Genomic DNA, 21,126 nt, shown 5'->3' with positions numbered 1-21,126 from the left:
CAACCTTCTACATTGTGTCATGCTTACAAAATATACTTCTCATTTATTAAATATATTTTTTTTATAAAACATTGTGTGTTTACGAGTAACTACATTAGTTTTTATTTAAAATATAATATTTTTATTTTATTTATTTTTGATATTTAAAATTTTAGTTTTTTGTTTTCTATTTTGTATTTTTGTTTAAAATCACTTGGAAAAATTTGAAAAATAGGCTATTAGATGGTTTCAGAAAAAAATAGATTTTATGGGGATATAAAATAGTTAAGAGATTTTTTTTATTAAGGGAGAAAATTAAAGGTATGGTATAAATATTTTTATATATATTTTTATATAATATATTATATCATGCTGACAAATTCTGCATTAATGGAGTTGTCCAAGTCACTTCAAGTCTGCATCCAAGTCATTATCAGCCCTATGTTTTTTCTTCTTTATTTTTATAATTGTTTCCTGAATTAATAAGAGCAAGGCCATGAAGCAATTCGTCCAACTCAGCTCAACGTTGGCACCGTTATGTTTTTTTTTAAAAAAAAAATTTCAATAATGATAATTATTATTATTACTTTCAATAAAATTGACAGCCTCTGAACTTTCAATTATTCACTTAAAAGAATTAATTGTCGCTCTCCTATTGTGGAAATAATATAATTAATAAACTATTTTGGTCAGTCCTTTGTTTTATTAAAATACACATATTAAATTTCTAAAAACACACAAAATAAGAAATAAGCCAAGATTTGTTGCAGTTATAAATTTATAATTTTGAAGCACATTTAATTTTAGTATAAATGACTCGATTCTTTTTTTTTTTTTTGGTATAATTTTGATCCTGATGATAACAAAATAAAAATTTAAAATAGGTCCTAAAATAGTATTAAAATTTATAAAATAATAATATATTTTTGTTAATTACAAAATTTTAGTTTTCCTCTCCCACCAAAGCAAATTTATTATATTAACAAAGATTAAATAAAATTTTAAACCTATTTACACATTTACTTTGATTTAATGTAAATAAATATTACAATATGCATGCTTGACATTTGACAGCATAGAGAGATTTAATATTGATTATAAAAGTTGGATCTCTGTAACTATCATTCTAGCACAGCTTGTCTAGGCACAAAACATGCCAGCATAAATGAAAAAATAGGCCCCCTATAAAATTTACATTTATCCAATATAATTTTATTCCATATAATTTTTTTTTTCTGTACTTTTGGTTATTCCACTTTTTATTTTTTTTTATTTTATTTTTATTCTCATCTTTTTGTTGTACTTCTGGACTCTGTTTTTTTTTTTTGCTAAATTAAAGTTTATGATTTATCTATTTTTTAAATAGAAAAAAATCTAATTAATAAAAAAAACACTGTTTTATAATATGATCTAAACATGATTCAATATAATCCCATGATTCCCATCTATAATTTGATTATATTTTTGCCTTAAAAATATATATAGATGTAAAATATTATGTAATGATAATATTATAAATATTTATGACATTATTTTTATATATTTAGGTGTGTACCTATAAATATTAGATATTTCAAGAATTGTTATTATTGTTATAAATATTTTAGATTTAAAATTAATTTCTAGAGAATTCGAAATTATATCTGATTTGTCCATAAACTTGAATTTAGAACCTATTTTTAAAGTTAGATATGAACATATCGGTTTAAAATCGAACAATTTTTGAAGCATTCCTTGGAAAAAGTATTTATTTGTGTATAAAATAATATTTTTTAAAATAAAGTTTTTTTTAACACCCTCAAAAGGAAAATTATATGCAGTTGTATTTTTTTTAATATAAGATATAACATTTATATTTCAACGAAAAATAAAAAATAAAATCCCTTTCTTTTTTATTTTTTCTGTTCAAATAATACACTTTTTGGGATAAATTTGAAAAACAAATATAATATTAAAAAATAAAAGTTATAAAAATAAACTTTTAAACTCTAATACACACCAATGTCATCCAAACATATAATCTCAAGCATATCTTTTATATAATAAATATAATTTATTATTTTATTAAAAAAAACTAAAAGACCATAGCCCAGTGGTATTAATCTGGTTATGGGTAACATTGTTAGTTTGAATTCATTTCTGAATTAACTTCGTGATGATATTAATCCAACTTATATAAAGTGGTCCATGACTTTATATAATGGAATTCTAAATTAATTCTAATTGGCACGTTGGATAATTATTAACTTAAATTTTAAGTAGAATTAATCATTTGATGGTAAGAATTATATATATGACAACACTAAGAGTTGTCAAGTTCTTAGAAATATCTAACTCTATCGGTGGATGATGACGTGATAGATTAGAAGAATTTTTGGTTAATTCAAGCATATACTTAAAGATTCTCGTTATCTTTTCAATAATTTGCTATAGCTGGAGGTAAATAATCCTGTTTTCATATATGATATACGATATAGATGTTGTAATTAAAATTTAATGAAATCTAACAATAAACTTATAATTACGCCCCTAATATATATATATATATATATATATATATATATATATATATATATATATATATATATATATATATAACATTTGTATTTTTTTTTTTATGTGACAAGCAAACTCCTTTATTTAAGATATTGTATTTATAGCTACGGAGGTGCACCCAACTGTTGTCGTTTTCATTAAAAAAATTGGCGTTCTAAAATGGTAATTTTTTTAAATTAATTTATTTTAAAAATTTGAGGTATATTTTAAATATATATTTTTTTTTAAAAAAAAATACCTTTCTTTCCTTCTTTTCAAAGGGCAGACAAGTCATCTTACCAAACTCCATAATACATAATCCACAGGGCAAGCAAAAACAATTATAAAAACAGATATTAAAAAAATAAATTATTGTCCCAGTCCTGTTAAGACAGCTAGATCCGGGCCCACATCCACGTATCTGGTCACAAATTTAGGTTCAAAGTCCCAGTCTCGTAAATTAGTAGGTATACATTACGGCCCAATCGAACTTAGAAAGCCCACCGGGGCCCACATTGAATCTCACCCTCTTCCGCTATAAATCCAATTCCCTTCGTTCTTCTTCTCGCCTCCTCCTCCTCCTCCTCCTCTTCGCTCTCTTGCTCTCTCTCTCCCTCTCCAGCGCCTCCACGAGGTACTTCTCCTTCGTTTCAAGCTTCTTTGATTTCTTTTTTATCATGCTTTTCTATAACTTTGTTTGTTGAACAGATTGCGTGTTTGATTTGTATTGTTCTTTGACTTCGTTTCAGCATATCTCGTCTACATGTTGTTGTTGTTTTTTTTTTAAAAAAAAAAAAATTATTTTGTGTTGTAATGCTGAGATTTCTCAGTTTTGTGTTTTAGGTTTGGTTGATTATTAATCTTGTTTTTTACGGCAAGAAAATAACAATAATGATGATGATAAGAAGCCAAAGTATATAAGCAAGTTGGGATTTTTAGCCATGGACTTGAGTTTTTTTTTGTGTTTATTTGAGAAAATTAGAATTATGTGAGTTGTTGCTTGGTTGGAACTATTGGAACATTTGGATTTGTGTCAATTTTGTATTGTGCCTTGTTATCTGAGTTTATTCTTGTGCCTCTCTAGTGAATCTTTCTTTTCTTTTCTTTTTTTTTTTTCCTGATGTTATTATGCGTTGGAAGTTTGATGGCTGTGAGTTTGTGACCATGGATGTCATGAAAAAATAATACGTTTCAGTGTCATGTTACTTGAATTCAGTCATGGGGGGTTGTAATTCTATATGTGTTTAGATGTCCTGGTCACTGTCTAGTACTGCAGGCTCACAAATTTAAAGCTTCGAATTTAAGTTTTACTTCTTTGATTTCTTATGTTCGTTTCTGACAATTGAATTAAAATGTGGGCGATCTTCCATAAATCTTCATTTGACTTTTCTAAAATTTTGTTGTACATTCTTCGTTCTGTTTGTCGTGTTTGGCGCCTGTCGTGTTTGGGGCCAGATCTTGAAGTGTTTTGGCGTTTACGATATGTGAATCTCTAGTTGTGTATATTGTCCTCTGGTTTTAGTAAGTTTTGATAAACTTCTTGACATTGTTAACAGTTTAAGTAGTTTGTCATACTCTGCCCTATCATATGAGAGAAGTAGTTCTCTAATTATAGAAATGAAATTGACAATATTGATGGGTTCTTTCTCTGTTTTTCCTATTCGCTAAGAAGTTTATTTTGGACTTAGTTTAAAACTCATTCCTTTCCAAGAGAACTCGGTAGTGAGGTTCTTTGAAATTTGCTTTTCTTGTTTTAGATGGAATTTAGGTTGCTGTCTATCTCTATCAACCACTTAATTGGGATACCTTAAGGCAAACTGATTTGTTCGGGTAACTTTGTGTGCTGCTTGCTTGATTAAATTATGGGAATAGTTTAAATGTTGCCATGACTCAGGCGGCTTGTATATGACTAGATGTTGTTTTTGAGCATGCACCATCAACATTGTTTACTATCTAAGCCAGAAAAATTTAAAAGTCTCAGTTCCTTTGCAATGTCAAAGTTAAGAGCTTGCATTTTTTTTTATTTTGATTTTTTAGATGGAAGGACAGACTTCCCAATCTTCTCAGATAATTGAAGTAACTGTGGATATGCCTGCTGGAGTGTCTAGTTTGGGTGGTCGGAGGATTTGTGGAGGTGCTGCATGTGATTTCTCTGATTCCAAGTCCACCTTAAAAGATTCAAAAGAAAGATCAGCATCCATGAGAAAGCTTATCATTGCCGTCATTCTGTGCATCATATTTATGAGTGTAGAAGTCATTGGTGGCATCAAAGCGAACAGTCTTGCAATCTTGACTGATGCTGCCCATCTTCTCTCGGATGTTGCTGCCTTTGCCATCTCGTTGTTCTCTCTCTGGGCATCGGGCTGGGAGGCAACTCCACGTCAGTCATATGGTTTCTTCCGGATTGAAATTCTTGGAGCTTTGGTTTCTATTCAGCTGATATGGCTCTTGACTGGTATTTTGGTTTTCGAGGCCATTTCCAGAATGATAAATCCGAGTGGTGAGGTCCAGGGTTTCTTGATGTTTGCTGTCTCAACCTTCGGCTTGGTTGTAAACATCATCATGGCTGTTTTGCTGGGTCATGATCATGGCCATGGTGGGCATGGGCATGGCCATGCTGGACATAGCCATGGTCACGGTGGGCATGGCCATGACAAACACAGCCATGGACATGAGAAATCTGGTGATTATCACTCTCACCATCATGATGACCATGACCATGACCATGTTGGGGAGCATGGCCATTCAGTTAGCTTCTCAACTCATCACCATCACTCAAGGGAGGACAAAAAGGATGTTCATGAACCTCTTTTGAAGCATTCTGATTCTGAGAAGGGCAGTTCAGATGGAAAGAAAGCTAATCAGCGTAACATCAATGTTCACAGCGCTTATCTTCATGTCCTTGGTGACTGTTTCCAGAGCATTGGAGTGATGATTGGAGGTGCAATCATTTGGGCTTATCCCAAATGGACGATCATTGATTTGATATGCACTCTTGTCTTCTCAGTGATCGTACTTACAACTACCATCAAAATGCTGAGGAACATACTTGAGGTGCTCATGGAGAGCACTCCTAGGGAGATTGATGCGACCAGACTTGAGAACGGACTCTGTGAGATGGACGATGTTGTGGCCATTCATGAACTGCACATCTGGGCTATAACTGTGGGGAAAGTGCTGCTTGCATGCCATGTGACGATCACACCTGAGGCTGATGCTGAACATGTCCTTGATAAGGTGATAGGATATATTAGGAGGGAGTATAATATTAGTCATGTTACCATTCAGATTGAACGTGCGTAGGCTATATGCATTTACTGAGATAGATGGACTTTGGTGTTTAATGTGCTGTCTCTATAAGACGGTAGTTGTATTTGGCCTTTGGAAAGAATATAAAACAAGCCATGAGGCCATTCAGATGCTCTGGACTGAGCCTGGACGTATCACCATGTGCTGAGATTGTTTTGGTTATTTCTATTCATGTGCTACTTGCTCTTTCTCAATTTCAGGAGGTTTTAATTTGTTTTTTTTTCGATTAGCCTTCCCATGGTAATCTCAATATTCCAAATTTAGATAGGCTTCTAGTGGCCGTGTTTAGCCTCATGAATTGCAGGCTGTGGGCGCTGTTTTTATTGTTGACTTAGTTCATTTTTAACAGCTTGCTTTGCCTTAGCTTACTTTGATCACTATTATAAGGGTCAAATTGGTCTCGTTTGTTGTGTCTGCTGATTCCAGTATCAGGTAAATCACCTATTCTGAACTAGCAAGAATCCAGAGTTGTTGCATGCACATAGACGACATTCTCTTATTACTCCATGCTTTTTCAAGCTATCCTATTTACGTTTCTTTCATAATGCCATAACATATTTACCTGTATACTTGCACCATTGTTGCAATCAAAATGGATGCTGTGTCTGTATTGGTCAATTGATGCAAGAATTCAGGCTTTCGATATGATAACTAGCAAAAAGAAGAATGTTGTAAAAGCTTTGTACCTTGGTGTACCTGCAGGTCAGCACTGATGAGTTTCTTAAATATGGTAATCTTGTCTACCGATTTTAGTCTCAAGCTAGTGCTTTGTGTTTCAGTGTTTGCTTGATATTGTATTTGTCTCCTGAGATGTTAATGCTAAGCTGCAGTGTTTGTGGACTGATTTACAACCCCCAATTAGCCTTGGAAAGTTGGTGGGCTGTTTTGAAGAGACTATAGAACAAACCATGTGCCAATTTGGATCACAATTGGAAGCATTAATTGTAGCGTGCAGTGATCACTAATGGAAGCATTAATCATGTCGGTAAAAGGTGAATCATCTTTCTAATCTTGATTTCCAAGAATTTAAAGGTAAAGCAGGGGAGCTCAATATGCATTGATTACTCAAGACTTGATTTTAAGCTATTATACTCCATTGTGTTATCAAATTTACATTTTCTCATTTTGTTCAATGTATTTATCCATATACTTACAACATTGTTGAAATTTCAGAGTTTTGATATGATTACTGGAAAAAAGGAATGTCTTATAACTTCATCAACCAGCAGTCTGCAGGTCAGTACAGAGGAATGTCTTTAACTCTTTTGTTCTTGTTTACATATGTTTTTTTTTTTCAGTGCTTCTTTGATAGTAATGAGATGTTCGCATTGAGATGATAATGCTAATAAAAAGAAAAAAAGAAATGCAGCTAAACTGCAATATTTGTGAACTGATCTACAGTCTCTTCCATTGAATTCCAGGAAATGTTTGATGGCAAGCTACTTTCAAGCTTCTGTTATTATGTATCAAGGGTAACCTGATGTTATATGTGTTTTTGTTCTTTATGCAGGGACTGAAAAAAAGAATCAAAAACATGAAGATAGGATTGATGAGCTCCCAAAACTGGTGGGTTTATTAAAGCACTAATGAACAAAGAACAATTGGACTGTGTATTCAATGCAAGGGAGTGAAACAACTATTGTGCCATCACTTGGTGCTCCTACATAAAGGACATGATAGCCCCACAGAGAGCAATGCCACAAAGGTCACATGAAGGTTTTAAACTTTTGAGATAAGGAAGCCAAATTGTCACACAGTCACACTATATATTGCATGTATCTAAACAGTACTCCACTTTGAAGTTTCAATGTTTGGTGTTATATGTGCATTTTGAGGCCTTGAATCAAAGCCAATATGTTGTAGGATGAACTTGATTTTACTAATTAGAGGTCTTTGATGTTTGGCTTGATTTGTGTTAGGCAGGCTCATATCTGATATAAATGAGTTTTGGTCTACTTGGATTGACATATTTATTGCCTCAAAAAAATTGAATGCCATTGGTTAACCTGCCGGTTTGTTTAATGATCGATCGGTGATAATAACTCATGTAATCCATGTATAGTATATGATAGTATTAATTTTAAAAAGAGAATTTTTAATAAAGAGAATATTTTGCTCTCAATAACTAACAAACTTTCCTTTTTTTTTTACCTGGAATGTGACGAGCACAAATACATTCAAGGACGTGTACACATGAGACAATTAATAATGGTTCATCTTTATATTCTCACTCTGCCAATACGGAGATTAGTAAGCAAGCATTGTAAGCTCACACTCAAAATCAAAATCTGTGGCACTCAGTTAATACGGTGATTGCTCTGCAAGCCCACATTCAAAGTTAGGACTTGTGGTATCATTGTATTCAGTACGTTTTGAATTTGAGCAATCAACATCCCAATTCCGCAAACAAGTTTTTTTTTTTTTTTTAATAAAATCATGCTATTGGACGGACCAAAGGCACTTCCACTTTTAGGTGACTTAGATATCAAATCAAATGAACTCAGAATTCAACACAATAAAACTCCAAATATACCAAAAGTAAAACTTTATCAAACCGGAGATTAAACCAGTTAACTCCACCAATCACCACGGAATCCATCCAGAAGAGTCACATCTCTCAATGAAGATCCCCACCGACCCAAGGACACCATTAAAGCCAATGAAAACTAAACCTTTTGGTTTTTTTTTTCACCACCCTAAGGTCCCTAACTAGACTTCCATCTCACGTGAATTCCTATCTAACCTCACATGCACACCACCTTCACAACTTCCATATTATCCACATAACTCTCTGTTTCTTCTTGAGCTACATGATATTATATATCATAGAATCTCCCTAACTTACACAAACCAAAGATCCTCATTTCAGTACTACTTCATTCCTTACCAATATGGGACCTGTTTCAGTGCTTTTACTCTCTTTATTTTTCATTCAAGACCTCACCGGACCTCCGGTAGCCACCGCAATGCTAAGAAGGCGGCACGATGAACCTCGAAGACGAGGACCGGGCCTCATCCTTAACCGAAAAGTCTGCAATGTCTTCACTGGAAGTTGGCTCCATGATGAGTCCTATCCCCTCTACAAATCTAGTTGCCCCTTCATTGATCCTCAGTTCAACTGCAAGTTATTCGGTCGCCCGGACTCCGACTACCTTCATTTTCCGGTGGAAGCCTTCTGCCTGTGACCTTCCAAGGTAGGAATTTATATATATATATATATAAGTTTATATATTATTAATAATTTAATAACTTTGATAAATGTTTGTATAGATTCAATGGAATTGATTTTCTTGAGAGGATGAGGAACAAGAAGGTGATGTTTGTGGGAGATTCACTTGGCCGGAATCAATGGCAGTCCTTACTGTGCATGATACATGCAGACTTGCCAAACCAATCTCCAACACAACTAATCACAGGAGACCCTCTTTCCACCTTCAACTTCTTGGTACCCAATCTTAAACTTAAGCTCATAAAATGAGAGAATGAGAGATCCAAACTTAATATATATATGTGAATTTTGACAAATTAAACAACAGGAGTATGGAGTGGCAATAGCTTTCTATAGAGCACCTTATCTTGTAGACATTGATGTCATCAAAGGGAGGAGGATTCTCAGGCTTGACCGAATGTCGGTAAATGGGGAAGCTTGGAAAGGAGTTGATGTTCTCTCTTTTAACTCCGGCCATTGGTGGAGTCACAAAGGATCTCTTCAAGGGTATATATCTTACATCGGCGTGTATATATATATATATATATATATATATATATGAATGTGACTATTAGGGTTTTTGAGTTGTCATGGTTGTAGGTGGGATTACATGGGAGATGGAGGAGCATACTACGTAGACATGGACAGGTTGGTTGCCTTCCAAAGAGGGATGAGCACTTGGGCTAACTGGGTTGACCTTAATATCAACATGAATACAACCAAAGTCTTCTTCCAGTCCACCTCTCCAACTCATTACAAGTACCACCTCTCTCTCTGTGTATATATGTATATATATATAATTCCGTTGGGCCTAAGAGATGTTTTTAAAGTGAAGATTAAAAGTGATTATTTTTTACAACTAATTGAATTTTTTAACCTAATTGTGTCTGGCTTCAACTTATGTTTGTCAAATTTTCATACATTTCTTTCACAAGGGGACCAATTTGGGAATACTAAATTTCTCATCTGCCATCTGGGCCACCAATCAATGATTTTGCTCTCATCCTCTGCTTTCCACTCATCAAATGCAAAGGCACATAAAGTGGACTTTTCCTTTAAGAAAAAAGAGGTCTTATTTACTGATCACAGCCCTTTTATGTGAAATTATTACCCTTTAAATTTGATAGTCAGGATCATAGAATCAATTGATCGAAATGCCATTGCAGCAATAGCCGAGATGTTAAACCATTTAATTCTCATGCGGGAAATTGAGAGTTCGACTCTCTTCTAATGTAGTATGTGTTTTGGGTGACATGTCTATATTATAAAAAAAAGAATTAATTCAAATATATATTTGCTGTTGAATAGTGCTGCAGAGTGGAATGATCCAGTGTCAAAGAACTGCTATGGAGAAAAATTACCAGTGCTGGGTTTTAACTACTCTGGCATCTATCCTGATCAAATGAAAGTTCTCAATGGAGTGATAAAAGCAATGAAACATTCAGCTTACTTCCTAGACATTACCAGGCTCTCCGAGCTCCGAAAAGATGCTCATCCATCGGTTTACAGCGGCGTACTCAGCCCCCACCAACGGGCGAACCCGGACCGGTCTGCAGATTGTAGCCACTGGTGTTTGCCTGGCTTGCCTGATACCTGGAATCAATTGTTTTATAATGCATTGTTTTTCTGAATTTTTTTCTTTCTTGTTGTGCAATTTCGTCGATAACTGTATTTAAAAGTAGATAAATTTATATAAGTGTGTGTTCTTAATGTAACTTTCATTTTTATTCTGTGCATTTAGCTAGTTATAGTTAATGTTGAAGTATCTAAGAATATATTTGAATCTAAAAAGCTTATATTTAATTGGCAACATATAGATATAGTTCTTGAAAAGAATGCATAACCAGATGATTGGTGAGATGTTAACCTTAGAAATCAAGAAACACTACCAACAAACAGGAATTTTATTACTTAATTTAAGGTATGATCAACAGGAGCATTTAAAAGAAAAGGAAAAAGGAATAAGAAGTTGTTGAGAGAGATTATCATATAATTCATCACCACATACATGGCTTTGCCTTCACTCTTACTCCACAAAATTAAGGCAAACCTTTTTCCACTCCTCAATCTATATCTCAACAAGAAAACTTAATAAAAAAACCTAGATACTTAGTACGAAAAAAAATTAAACATCGGTTTTTCGATGAAGCTTTCAAAGGGGAAGCTCCCTCTATCCCTTATGGCCATCATCATCAGTGCCGTGGCATTTTCCGGGGTGATCTTTACGGAGGATCTTCGGTTTCTTACCGGTACTTTCATCACTAAACTTTGATCCTCAAACCTTTATTTTATTTTAATTTATTTTCTAAGCATTCATGCATGCATGCATTGTGTTCTTGTTTATGATCAGAGGAGAAAGAGAAATCCATGAGGAAAGATGAGTTGATAGATGAAGATAAGATTGGATTCAATCCAAGTGAGTGTCAAGTAATGGATGGGCAATGGGTGTTCAATAGTTCAATGGAACCACCCTACACTGAACAGACATGTCCTTACATTGAAAAACAAGTAGCATGCCAAAGCCATGGAAGGAAAGATAAAGATTTCTTACACTGGGAATGGCAACTTGATGACTGTACTTTACCAAGGTTTTGTGCTTGATTCTAGATTTCATTAGTTAAAACTTTGATGAATTGAATGATTAATTATAATGGGTAAAAAAAAAAATGAATGACAGGTTTAATGCAAGAGTTGTTCTTGAGAAGTTGAGAGGAAAGAGGATGATGTTTGTAGGGGATTCACTTCAGAGAGGACAATGGCTCTCATTTGTTTGCATGTTGCAAGCTGGAATACCAGAAGATCAAAAGTTTATGAATAGATCAACCCGCTCTTTAGCTGTTTTCGGAGCTAAGGTAATTTTTTTTTTTTAAAAAAAAAGGATAAATTGCTTAGATTAAAAAAAAATACAACAGTTTAGTAAAATAAAAATCAACATTGGAACACTCTGAATGTGAGAAAGTACAAAATAAAACAGTGGACTTCGCCGGTTAGACTTACACATTCTGTTTTCTTTTATTTTCTCAACGCTTCACTTTTGGTGAGAGATATTTTTATTTTTTTTTTCTCTGGTTCTGTTCTATTTGTGTTTCCTGTCTTTTATTTCAATGAAGTTATGATTTATTCATTTAAAAAACAAAACACAATAAAAGACAACTAAAAATCAAAAACAAATAATTACACCAAAGTATAAGGGGGAGGCCATGGGTTCAAATCCCTCCCCGACCGTACTGTTCATATATTGTTCACTATGGATTTTATACTATTATCATACTATACATATATTGTATATTCGGATTCTAGTACTGTTCGATACTGTTTATATTCATATAAAAAGAACACTTGTCATCTATTATTAAAAAAAAAATAATTACATCATGAAAACATAACAAAACAGAGTAGTAGACAAGCTAGGCTAAATCAGGTTAGGCTTGACTTGAGCCTCGCTTGAATTTGGTTCATTTCATGAACTCTTAAGCATTGTATGAGCTTGAAACTAGCTTGAAGATATTTGTTTGAATTGAACTTGATTATAATTTTGACAATTCAAACCTGGTAAAGTACATCTCAAAATTGAAATATGTTCAATGTAAGTAACAATACAAGTTTTATATAATATTTTAAATAACTATTATTTACATTTTTCTCTTGGGTTTGTATAATAAGCATTGCATGTGTCTTAATTGTACAATATTATATTAATATATTTGGAGCGATTAAACCAGTCTAGGCTCAAGCAAGCTCAAAATTAATTTGTAACTTTAAAATCGAGCTCAAGCTACTTGCAGAGAGCTTGATAAATTAATACCCTTTTCTTTAAAATAATGTTATGTATTTAAATTAGTGGTGTCAAATGGGTCGTGCCGGCCCGGGCCCTGCATGGCCCGGCACGAGTTGGGTCTTGCTTAGCCCAAGCACGGTGCTACAGTACCGTGCTCGGGCCAGGCACGGCCCATACCCCGGGCCGTGTTGGGCTAGGGGTTTGCGGCCCACGGGCCGGCACGGCCCGCAGCCTGTTTCGGGCCAACATGGCCCGGCATGCCAAATGTAAGTTTTTTCTTTTTCTTTTGTATATTTTTTGTTTTTTAATCAATAAGGTTTTTAGTTCTATGTTTTTGAATTTTAGTATATTTTTTTTATATTTTTTTAGCAATTTTAGAGTATTTTTTTATATTTTTGGGGTTTTAAAATAAAAAATATAAATATAATATAACTGGGTCGGACCACGTGCTGGGCCGACCTTGGTGGTTGGCGGGTTGTGCCGGCCCGGCATGATTTCTAAACGGGCCGTGCCGGCCTGAGCACGCATAGTGCATGGGCCGTGTGGGCCCGGACCGGCTGGTTTGACACCACTAATTTAAATACATCTATTCTTATTGAAAACACTATAAAATTCTATAAAGGATAACTAATTAATGAATTTTATTTTCTCTTTTATAATTTATGTGGGGTATGTTAAAATAAAGGACCAACTTAATTTTACTGGTTTATAATAATATTATTATTTATGTTGTTTTAATGGATATATAGGAGTTCAATGCAACAGTGGAGTTCTATTGGGCACCATTCCTCATTGAATCAAACTCTGATCTTCCTATAATCACAGACACAACTAAAAGAATCCTTCATGTGGATTCAATAGCAAAGCATGCAAAGAATTGGGTTGGAGTTGATATCTTGGTCTTTAACACTTATGTTTGGTGGATGACTGGACATAAGCTCAAATCTGTGTAAGTTATCAATTCTTCATATATATATAACTTAGAATTTATTTATTTATTTAAGGAACTTTGTTGAATTGTTAAAATAAAACTAAATGTAGGTGGGGATCATTTTCAAATGGTGATGAAGGGAATGAAGAACTTGATATTGTATTTGCCTATAGACTTGGCATGAAGACATGGGCCAATTGGGTTGACTCAAATATAGACCCAAACCTCACAAGAGTTTTCTTCATTACCATGTCCCCTGCTCACATGAGGTATGTCTCTGTTTCTTCAAGTGTTCCTTGCATTCATGTGATTTGATTTTTAAATTAATTTATGAAAGAAAACTCAAATGAAATGTTGTTGTCTAAATATATTATATGCAATTTTTTTTTACTTTAATTTTTTTAAAAAAAATAAATAAATCACTAATTTATTAAAAAAAATTACTTTAATTTTTAAGTTAAATTAAATTTATCCTTTGTTATAATTAAAAAAGAAATTAAAAATTTCATTTGCTCATTCTACAAGGTCGCGTTTCCTCCTTTAGAATGCTCACCGATGTCCTTAACTCCTTAAAGATTTTTTCTTGTTTGTCCCACACTTTTGTTTTTTTTCACTAATCTTTTATATTTATTACATTTTATCTTATGTTTTTAATATAAGTGGTTTATGGGTATGTTAAAAAAATTTGTATCCACATATATACTTGACGTTTTTTTTTAAAAATAAAATATGATTTATCCATATTTTTAATTCATATATATATATTGACTAATAGATCTTGCTTTCCTGCAATGATAATGCAGGAGTGCAGATTGGGGCAATGAGAAGGGAATCAAATGCTATAATGAAACAAAACCGGTGATGAAAAGGGGACATTGGGGAAGTGGTTCTAATAAACAGTTGATGGAAGTAGTGTCAAACATTATAGAGAAAATGAGAGTTCCAGTAACAATAGTAAACATAACACAACTCTCAGAATATAGAATTGATGGTCATGTATCTGTGTATACTGAAACAGGGGGACAAAAGTTGACTAGAAAACAAAAAGCTAACCCCAAACGTTATGCTGATTGCATACATTGGTGTTTGCCTGGAGTTCCAGACACTTGGAATCAAGTTCTTTATGCATATTTGTGAGAGTTTCTTTGGCGTTGGAGTTTCATGTAATCAATCAATTCCAATGTTAATTAATTTTTTGGTAGCTTGCAATTCTTTCTGCGCTTGTGCATCTGCATATGAGGATATTATGGTAGTTCTCTGTATTGATATATATATATATATATATATATAAACGTTACTAACTTAATTTTAAAAACAACCTTACGACGAGGATGTCATTAGCTAGTTTCAGCATCATCATGGGTTAATATTCTCGGAGGAAACGCTCTCTTCTCCTAGAAACCTTGTTCTTTTTTTTCTTCTATTCCACTTCTAGTGAATTTGTTGTTTTTTTTGTGTAACTGTATTTGTACTCTTTATTTTGAATCTTCTTTATTTTATATATTTCGTTTTTAATGTATTTGTGGTTTATCCACCTTATAAAAAAAAAAAATTATATAAACTAATAATCTAATAAGATATAGATAGATAGTCAAGGCATATATACATACCGAGAATTTGATTGTCTAATCTGTACATCTTTATCAAATAACACGGGATTCGGGTTATCAGCTCACACTCACAATTGGGGATTCGTGATCACCTCCACGTCCAAATGAACTCTAGGATCTTAAATCCCACACAAACGCCTTATATAGTGAGGCCGATATCGCTGGTTTATACTCTTTGGTATCAACGTCTTATACAGTGAGGCCAATATCGCTGGTTTATACTCTTTGGTATCATATTATTCTCTCACTTGTTCAAAGGTTATACAGAGAGGAGGATGAGGATGTTCGCTCCATATTAAATTTTTGAGAAAGACGACAAGCGCCGGAACCCAGAGACGAACACGTGAGGGAGCCGTGCTCAGCACTGAACCGTGCCCTCACCTTGCGCGAGATGGGGATCGAATTCGGGGAACCACGCTCGACACTCGAGGCGAACACCCTCTATGCAGAGTGCACTGACGCCATGTAATCAGAATGGTCGTTGGCCTCCATATTAAATTGTGATTTTATAGAAAAATGACATAATATATGGTAATTACACAAAATAATATAGTAATATAGTGTGGCACAACCGTAATAGCCAACGGTTAAAGCATTTGACTCTTAGGAGGGGAATCGAAAATTTAACTCTTTGTCAATATATTTAAAGTGTAATAATAAAAATATGTGTGTTTGGAAAAAGTGTGTGTTTGTGGTTGCTTATTCACATCGTAATTAAAAAAAACATAAAAATAAGTCTTTTTGACCACTTGTCAATGAGAGGAAAAATGGATGGTGATTATCTCTACTTAAATTATTTATACTAAAAGAGTGGTGATTATATATGAAATTATTTTTTACTAAAAGATAGGCCATTTGTGCACTCAATGAGTCCTTTGTACCCGGTCTGCTTTTGCCTCAATCTTGTGAAATTTGTCATATAAATGAGAGGTCCATACTGAGAAAGATTAAGCTTGCTCCTAATTAGCTGACATGTAACAATAAAGTAAAGAAGTTAGGATCTTGTTCTCTTGAATATGCTGAACTACCGCTTTTTTTTTTTTTCTTATGAAGACAAGACTCCAAAATATGTGGCATGCTCTAACACACTCGTAATATTTAGATGTAATAAACTAGACAAAAAAATATATATATATTTGTTGCCTATAATTTAGCGGTCAAGATAAAAAAAAAGTCTACATAATATATACATTTATATTTGCTAGATGAAATGTTAGACAAGGGGAAAAACATTGGTAGTCAAAATCCGATGTTAGAGGTCTCAAAGATTACGGAGTCAAAGAGACAATTTAAATTTTTAATTCTCCAAATTATGAATAGAATATATATATATATACAAAGAAAAAGTTTTGTTTGCAACAAAGTAAGATATATGAAATTTGAAAATTAAAATTCATTATCTCTTTGACCAAGATAGTGAAAAGGAAAATCCCTAACACAACTTAAAATAATTAGCCCCCAACCTCTGATTATCAAAAACCTAAAACAACATCAATTGGACCAAATCTAAGCTGCAAGTCTAGCTAGCACCCCAACTAGTGGCGCATTATTGACAGTTGGTCCCTCCGATTGCTGATAATTAGACCGTTGATCTTCAAATTGATCGTTTGCATCAGGCCCACCCACAACAGCACCCTCTAACACATTTGGGTTCGGTCCATCACTATTGAAGTACTTCTCGAATCCATCCTTACACCCAATCAAATTGGGGTCCGACTTGATCGAAGGCATCGACGCTCCTCTATGATGGAACTTAATCGGATACTTCGACCCAAAACCAACCATGTAACTCATCCCCTTTGGGTTTGCACCCAAGATGTAGTCCACCTGTGATTTAACAAACTCAATTAGCTCTCTAGGCGTTACAGTGACCGAGCCACACATTAAGTTGGCTCCCACCGAGGCAAGGTGGTCCGCATGAGCCGCAATCACCAACATGGCCGACGTTGTGTACTGGAAGTTGTTCCATGGCTGCCACCACAACATCCCTCCGGGACTCATCTTCACATTGTTGTTCCCTTTTTGTATCGTCGGACATATGAATTGAACCATTTCCGACTCGTACTTGTTCCATAAAGGATTATTGTTGTCAAGTCTTTGTTCGATCTTTAACTGTATCATTATTAAATTATCGTTGTCATTAAATATGTGAATAGATATATATAAGCTTGGGTCTTTTATCTTATTATCATCGAATTCTCGTACTTACTTTAGTGACGATAGTTTGGACGCCGACCCATTTATCATCCCAAGAGAAAAGAGACCGAACACCACCTGTGCTGCCGCAGTTGGCAAGGTAATCACTGTAAGTTTTATCATCCGTTGCATGGAAGAGCCAGACTGCAGCCCATTGATATTCATCATCAAATCCACTGCTGGAGTAGTACTTCCCGGCCACCGGAACACTTTGTTGATAAAGCCCCCGGTGCTCATTAGCGAATTGAAACAACTAATACATATATAATAATCATGCATGCATATATAATTAAGTTATTAACAATAATGACATGACAAATATAAATTTTTTTTTAAAAAAAAATGCAAGTTAAAGTGATTACTTGTTTTGCATGTGCAAGAAGCACATCAGCATAATGAGGATCAGCCTTTCTAAAGGCAATGGAAGCAGCGGCAAGGGCGGCTGAGGTTTCTCCGGCGACATCGGAGCCGGGATGTGCAGCATCGACACGGTAAGAAGTTCTTGGAGTTGTCATGTCCTCTGGCCTCATCCAACACTCATGATCGGAATCTCCATCTCCGACCTCCACGTAGAGCACGTCCGGAGCAATGTGAGCTTTAAGAAAATAATCACACCCCCATTTCAATGCTTCCATGGCATGACCAAACTCATTCTTGGAAACTAAGTTTTTCTCAAATTCAATGATTCCCCATGCCAGTGTTGTTATAGTAAATGCATGTGGAAATCCAAACTTCACGTTGTCTCCGGCGTCATAGTATCCTCCAGTGAGATCAATCTATATATCAAATTATATTAACAAAATAATACTTAAAGAGTTATATATTTATGTATATATATATAGTATAAGCATATAGTGATTGATTAATTACCCCATTATCACTGCCATCTTTGAGAGCAGAATCACCACGCCATTGGAGTCTTTGAGAAGGGGGGAGTTTCCCGGACCTTTGGCCCTCAAAGAAGAGCAAGGATTTGGTAAGAGCTTGAGAGTAATCAATTGAAGCATGGCTTTGGATGAAGAAGAGAGAGAAGCACTCAAAGCCGAGGAGGAGGAGGAGGAGGAGGCTTGGAAGAGCCATGGATGCTGGTGAATGAATGGCTTGGGTTTGCTTTTCACTTTCTCACTGTGGTGCGAGAGAGTCTTGGGGGAATGCATGGTTGTACTTATAAGAGGCAAAGAGAGAATTAGCCTGTTAATGCACGTATTAATTTATTTCTATAAATGCTCCCTAATTAAATGGTGTCGAGGTTTCCGTCAATGCAACAGTGTAAAAACTAGAGAAAGTTACTATAGCAATGCTATTGTTCTCGATATTATAAACTATGTACTAATTAAGAATCATTCAAATATATCTCTAATTAAACTGAATGGTAGTTACTAGTACTAGTTAATTTTATTTTCTCAATACAATAGTGTAAAAACTAGTGGAAGTTACTAAAACATGTACTAATTAAGAACCATTCAAATATATAATCTAAGTGGTTCATCCACCTTTTCAACCAAAAAAAAAGAAAAAAAAAACCTCCAATTCGAATGGTTTTTAAATACTATGCAAATAGACATGAATGATTTTTATTAATATATATTTTAGTAACCTAAATAAGGGCAAAAAGTAAATTTAAGTCTTTTTTTAAGCCATGTGAGTAAGAATAAATGGAGGTAAGTGTTTTAGCACCTTTTTACAAATGGTTTAAACTACAGAGTACTAAAATGTAACAATTCAAACTACAATTTTCGTATTGATAAGAAGGTAAATCATATGGTAGTTTAGCAAAATTTCTCCTAATAAAAAATATGTGTGTTTGGTGTTGCTTATTCACATTGTCATTAAAAAAATAAAAATAAATCTGTTTTTAACCACTTGTCAATGAGAGGAAAAATAAATGGTGATTATTAATATTTAAATTATTTTTACTCGAAGAGAGGCCAATGTAAACTCATGAAGTAAATGAGTCCTTCATACCCGGTTCCCTTTTGCCTTAATCTTGTGAAATTTGTGATATAAATGAGAGGTCCATATTGAGAAAGTAATATTAAACTTGCTCCTAATTATTAGCTGACACATAATAATAGAGTAAGACAAAACCACTTGCTTTAAATGGTTAGCAACCCTAAAAATAAATCTCTCGTGTGACATATAGAATCGTGAGTGTTCGAATCCTCATTGTAAACTCGTGTGACATGTAGAATAGTGGTTGTTTGAATTCTCGTTGAAAAAATGAACTAACGGGTGATATCGCAGCCCACACTCATGTGCCATAAAAACAAACGTTTGTTGCTTTTTAAAAAAAATAAAAAAAAATAAAAAAAATAATGTTAAAAAAGTAATGAATTTAGGATCTTGTTCTCTTGCATATGCTGAACTACCGCCTTATTTTTCTTATGAAGACAAGACTCCTCCAAACTATGTGGTATGCTCTAATACATTTGTAAAATTTAGATGCTCTAATACATTTGTAAAATTTAGATGTAAGAAACTAGTAAAAAAAAAGGGATTGGCGCCTATAATTTAGAGGTCAAGATGATAAAAGTCTACATAATATATATATATTTTTCTTCTGAATGCAATATTAGACAAGGGGAAAACATTGGTAGTCAAAATCCGATGTAAGAGGTTCCAGAGATTAAAGAGTCAAACAGACAATTTAAATTTTTAATTCTCTAAATTACGAAGAAAATATATATATAAATAAAAAGTTTAGTTTGCATTTAATAAAAAATTTATTTATCTATTTACTATAGAAGTTACTCAGGAGAGTATACTCAAAAAGCTTAATGCTAGAAATAATTAACATCCAAGATTTATTTAGCTAAATCCAATCTCCTAGGGAACAAAGAAAGCTCATTATATATACATCCATATCCCTTAAATTCATGATGCTACTAATAATTCCTTTTTATTTTAAGGAGGGGACAAGTATGCTCTTAAAAGGGTGTGTGTGGAGGTAATACCTCATAGCTCCCTCGTTTTAGCTTATTAGACTATTAGATCTGTATAGGGAGTCTTAACCCTAGTGGAATTAACTTTTTTTTATGTTGAATTTGAACTTTTGTTATATTTCCAAGGTTTTAAAAATCGGACCTTACTGGACCGGTCAGTTCAATAGATTTAACCCAAGTGGAATTATAATTGGTCGTCAGCCTGGTTCATTCATATAGCTTGAACCTGGTGATGATTGAATCGGTCATGAACCGGCTTTGGACTGGAAACCTGTTAACTGGTTCAACCGGACCGACCGGGTTTTAAAGAAAAATTCATCTCACTGGGTGTACATATGAAGAACTGGGATCCGTTGTTGTTGGGACTGGCACTGGCCATGGAAAGAAGTCGGGGACCGGTGTGCTTGCGGCTAGAGATGTCAATTGGCCTCGGCCCCAACAGGGAACCCGATTCCTTACCTTGTTAGGGCTGAGTTCGGAAAATTTTTTCTGGGGTTGGGGCCATCCTCCCCGCCCCAGCCCCAGCCCCAGCCCCAGCCCCAAAATATTAAATATTTAATTTAAATATTATATATATAATATTTTATGTTATAAATGTCTAAATAAAAATTGAAAAAAACTATATTTATATATTTATT

At 34.0% G+C, this 21,126-nt stretch overlaps 3 protein-coding genes and 1 pseudogene across 3 annotated transcripts; 3 read left to right on the top strand and 1 right to left on the bottom strand.

Moving 5' to 3' along the window:
* The first annotated feature begins 3,098 nt into the window (after window positions 1-3,098).
* Window positions 3,099-6,191, top strand: LOC120273484 (metal tolerance protein 1-like). The gene is made up of 2 exons (XM_039280108.1): window positions 3,099-3,148; window positions 4,552-6,191. Exon 2 carries the CDS (start codon window positions 4,552-4,554, stop codon window positions 5,815-5,817), a length of 1,266 nt encoding a protein of 421 aa, XP_039136042.1. The 5' UTR covers window positions 3,099-3,148; the 3' UTR covers window positions 5,818-6,191.
* A 2,368-nt stretch (window positions 6,192-8,559) lies between these two features.
* LOC120273485 lies at window positions 8,560-10,758 on the top strand (annotated as a pseudogene).
* Window positions 10,759-11,123: 365 nt separating this feature from the next.
* On the top strand, window positions 11,124-14,941 carry LOC120273374 (protein trichome birefringence-like 3). Its single transcript, XM_039280001.1, has 6 exons — window positions 11,124-11,280; window positions 11,382-11,619; window positions 11,709-11,883; window positions 13,559-13,758; window positions 13,851-14,009; window positions 14,544-14,941. Exons 1-6 carry the CDS (start codon window positions 11,175-11,177, stop codon window positions 14,875-14,877), a joined length of 1,212 nt encoding a protein of 403 aa, XP_039135935.1. The 5' UTR covers window positions 11,124-11,174; the 3' UTR covers window positions 14,878-14,941.
* Window positions 14,942-16,856: 1,915 nt separating this feature from the next.
* On the bottom strand, window positions 16,857-18,626 carry LOC120273286 (endoglucanase 13-like). The gene is made up of 4 exons (XM_039279913.1): window positions 18,417-18,626; window positions 17,909-18,322; window positions 17,560-17,799; window positions 16,857-17,462 (listed from the first exon to the last, which is right to left on the bottom strand). Exons 1-4 carry the CDS (start codon window positions 18,624-18,626, stop codon window positions 16,857-16,859), a joined length of 1,470 nt encoding a protein of 489 aa, XP_039135847.1.
* Window positions 18,627-21,126: the final 2,500 nt, after the last annotated feature.

This window comes from Dioscorea cayenensis, chromosome 12, assembly GCF_009730915.1.
Source record: "Dioscorea cayenensis subsp. rotundata cultivar TDr96_F1 chromosome 12, TDr96_F1_v2_PseudoChromosome.rev07_lg8_w22 25.fasta, whole genome shotgun sequence".
In the NCBI taxonomy this organism is placed as follows: Eukaryota; Viridiplantae; Streptophyta; class Magnoliopsida; order Dioscoreales; family Dioscoreaceae; genus Dioscorea; species Dioscorea cayenensis.
Note: the sequence above shows the minus strand (reverse complement) of the source record. Positions and strands in the feature narration are given on the sequence as shown.

What these genes read in the sequence shown, in the direction of transcription:
- LOC120273484 (XM_039280108.1), top strand. Translation starts at nt 4,552, where the DNA reads ATGGAAGGACAGACTTCCCAATCTTCTCAGATAATTGAAGTAACTGTG.
- LOC120273374 (XM_039280001.1), top strand. Translation starts at nt 11,175, where the DNA reads ATGAAGCTTTCAAAGGGGAAGCTCCCTCTATCCCTTATGGCCATCATC. An exon ending in GGATCTTCGGTTTCTTACCG is followed by an intron (nt 11,281 to 11,381) that starts GTACTTTCATCA and finishes GTTTATGATCAG; the next exon opens with AGGAGAAAGAGAAATCCATG. An exon ending in GGACATAAGCTCAAATCTGT is followed by an intron (nt 13,759 to 13,850) that starts GTAAGTTATCAA and finishes AACTAAATGTAG; the next exon opens with GTGGGGATCATTTTCAAATG.
- LOC120273286 (XM_039279913.1), bottom strand. Translation starts at nt 18,626, where the DNA reads ATGGCTCTTCCAAGCCTCCTCCTCCTCCTCCTCCTCGGCTTTGAGTGC. An exon ending in TTCTTGCACATGCAAAACAA is followed by an intron (nt 17,800 to 17,908) that starts GTAATCACTTTA and finishes TATATGTATTAG; the next exon opens with TTGTTTCAATTCGCTAATGA. An exon ending in TCCAAACTATCGTCACTAAA is followed by an intron (nt 17,463 to 17,559) that starts GTAAGTACGAGA and finishes ATAATGATACAG; the next exon opens with TTAAAGATCGAACAAAGACT.